The sequence below is a fragment of the Typha angustifolia genome, chromosome 15 (assembly GCF_048772165.1).
Source record: "Typha angustifolia cultivar Huaian chromosome 15, ASM4877216v1, whole genome shotgun sequence".
Taxonomy (NCBI): Eukaryota; Viridiplantae; Streptophyta; class Magnoliopsida; order Poales; family Typhaceae; genus Typha; species Typha angustifolia.
Window position 1 is genome coordinate 14,310,018 of NC_133253.1, and position 3,152 is coordinate 14,313,169.

General features: G+C 31.7%; 1 protein-coding gene across 1 annotated transcript; it reads left to right on the forward strand.

The window, feature by feature from the left end:
* Positions 1-773: 773 nt before the first annotated feature.
* On the forward strand, positions 774-2,616 carry LOC140778701 (transcription factor bHLH168-like). The gene is made up of 3 exons (XM_073123535.1): positions 774-1,064; positions 1,803-2,138; positions 2,295-2,616. Exons 1-3 carry the CDS (start codon positions 927-929, stop codon positions 2,361-2,363), a joined length of 543 nt encoding a protein of 180 aa, XP_072979636.1. The 5' UTR covers positions 774-926; the 3' UTR covers positions 2,364-2,616.
* Positions 2,617-3,152: the final 536 nt, after the last annotated feature.

Genomic DNA, 3,152 nt, shown 5'->3' on the forward strand with positions numbered 1-3,152 from the left:
TCCTTGTAAAATTTAAAAATTATATTGGAATTGGTTTTTGTATACTGTTAAATTGTATTTAGAATTTACTTACCGTTAAATTAGGAAAATAAGAAAATAATAAGTGTGGCCCTCTTTATTTATTTTTCGTGACATATTGACCCTCTTAATGAAAATTTAAAAAGATGGTTTATATAAAAAAAAAGACTATAGTTCACAGATTCTAAGCATAATTAGTCCTAATTATAGTCGTCCTAACTGAAATATCGAGTTTTTGATCAAATTATTTTTATTTTAAAATAAAATAGACACAACGGGTTTATTTTACTGTAGCACTAACTAAAATATTTAACTGTTAAATGCTCTAGTAAAACATTTAATTATTAAGCACTTTTGTAAGTAAAGACCTCCTAGGCTTAAGGGATATAAACTATTATTTAAATCATTTTAATAAAGGTACCGATAAGATTAGTACTTTACTTAAAAAATACCGATCTTATCAGCATTTAAGTAAAGTGCTTAATAGTTAAATATTTTGTTACGGTAAAATAAAGGTATTTTAATACTTAAGTTGGAGGTGGTATATTTTGATAAATAAATTGAAAAATAAATAAATTATGATCAACAATTCGGAAATATCTTGAAAGCTTGTAGTGAAACAGACTGATACCCAAACCTTTCAGGATACTGAAAGGTCTCAGCGAGTAGGCCCTACAAGAAAATACGACGGCTCCAAAATTGTCGCTTTATATATTAACTGAGAGGCTAAGAGCCCACCGAATCTGACACGTAATCCCACCAATAGAAGTGAAACCTCTCTCTCTCTTTCTCTCTTCAGAAGCAGGTGGGATCTTCTTCCCTTCTTCTACTCGTGTTGTTTTGCTGCATACTAGTGGTTAAGGTTGGGTTAGGGATATATAGCATAGAGGGAGAAAGAGGCAGCAGAGATGAAGAGTAGTTGTGGTGGTGGGGGTGGAGGTAAGATGGATAGGAAGATGATAGAAAAGAAGAGGAGAATACAAATGAAGAACCTCTGCCTAAAGCTCTCCTCTCTCATCCCAAAGGATTACTACAACACCAGAAAGGTAACTAAATAACTAGTCTTGTGCTTTCATATACATATATGTATATCTCCTTTTCTCTTGGTCTTTCTAAATGATATCTATGTGCCTTTGGTGCATGCTTGATACCCCACTTCCTGATTGTTAACTCTCCATGCAACTACTTTAAAATTTAAGGTATCAAATATTTTTACACACTCAAATTTTGGGCTTCAAATTTTTTGATTGACCAGAATGTGGACTTTGAGAAGTGATTTTTTAATTATATAAATAAAAAGTATCTGAGTTAGGCTTGATGGTTTTTTTTTAATCATTATATTCTCATTCTACTGTATTTCAAATATTGTGAGATTACTTTCTGATATTTCTTGTGTCGGAGGTCTGGTAATATGTCTCTCTACTTGAACACACCTCCAGTTAGGTTTCCGTTGTATTCTTTCACCTCTTTCTTGGAAGCAAAGAATGTGTAAGATGAAAACAATTCAACTTCCAAACCTGAAACAGAGAACTGATAGCAACCACACACACAAAAAACAAGAGGCTCAAATATTATATGTTAAATGTTGTAGTATCTCTTGCCACCTGGCCACTACCTTATTCATTGAGGTCCTGCCATCACTATTTTATAAAAGATACCATATTTTTTTATATCATTCGTTTCTTATATTTAATTTTATTGTTTCCAGAAAAAAAAACGGGTTATGACTTTTTAATGCTATCTTTGCATTACATCTTATGCATTATATTTTTCTTGTTACTAAGAACGTATTAACGCAACAAGATTACTTTGAGGAAGCTGCATCTTACATCCAAAATCTTCGAGAAAAGATCAAGAATTTGAAGCAAAGGAGAGATTTGAGAGCAAGCATCAAAGGAATCAGCAAGGAAATTAGCAACGGAGTGACGATAGGAACTAAATTGCCGTTGATCGAAATACGACATCAAGACACTATTTTGGAGGTGGTTCTGATTAGCAGCCTTAATAAGAGGTTCAAGCTCCATGAGGTAATTAGTATTCTACAGGAAGAAGGTGCAGAAGTTGTTAATGCAAGCTTTGCCGTCATCGACAATAAAATCCATTACACAATTCACTCTCAGGTATATATGGAAGTTTTGTTTATTTCATAGTTACATTTAGTAGTCTTCTTTTTATTTATGCATTACAATTTTGCATCTAAATGATGTATCATAATGTAAAGTACTTTTAATGAAGAAGGAAATTTGTTTCAACAATTTCTTACTATTTTTTTGCAGGCTCTTTACTCTAGAATTGGCTTGGATGCTGCAAGAGTGTTTAAGAGACTGAACGAGTTGGTTCCATAACTGTATATATATATTGGCGGTACCAACCGAATTCAAATAATCACAAAAAAATCGATCAAACAAAGTCATAAAAAATTAAATAAATTTATAGTTTACAGCATATTAAATTCTGTATAAAATGGAGTCTAGCGTTGGATATTATTTTTTAAGACCAATCCATCCTCTATCAGTTGCTTTTAAAACAGTGAACATTGATTTTTTACTTTACACACAAAAAAAAGTTTTTATTTGAGTGCTTTGTTGACCTAGAACAGTGTAGTACTCTCTCTTAAATGTAGTAGAAGACTCAAAGTTTATTTATAGAATAAACCAATTAAATAATTTTTTAGTGTAGCCAGTAGAACTATTTATAGAAATAAATAGCCACGACCAAAGGGTGCAAAATTTTGATGGGAACTAAAGGCACCTGATCATGAATGGCGCATTGAACCACCTCTTTAGGTCATAATCGAATCATACCGAAATTATTTCATGCAAAAATTATAAAATGTAATTTTGGACTTTATCTGCGCACACAAATTGAACCGAGTAGAGCGGTGCGCAAACGTATGTGAGTTCATATATATAAATTCTTTTAACTATAAAATGGGTACTCGAGACCTAAAGCTCAAACAATAAATGTGATATTTAACTCACTTCTCTTGTTATTATTATAATAGTCAATTTTCATTCATTTCTCTTTTCACGAATTTATGATATTGAAGTACTCTTTAAGCTCTTTTAGCTACATCATTAATCCATTACCAATAATAAGTGGACCCAATTAAAATTTGGGCCCAAATTTATATA

Coding starts and splice junctions, on each gene's coding strand:
- LOC140778701 (XM_073123535.1), top strand. CDS start 927: ATGAAGAGTAGTTGTGGTGGTGGGGGTGGAGGTAAGATGGATAGGAAG. Junction 1,065..1,802: donor ATTACTACAACACCAGAAAG/GTAACTAAATAA, acceptor CTTGTTACTAAG/AACGTATTAACGCAACAAGA. Junction 2,139..2,294: donor ATTACACAATTCACTCTCAG/GTATATATGGAA, acceptor ATTTTTTTGCAG/GCTCTTTACTCTAGAATTGG.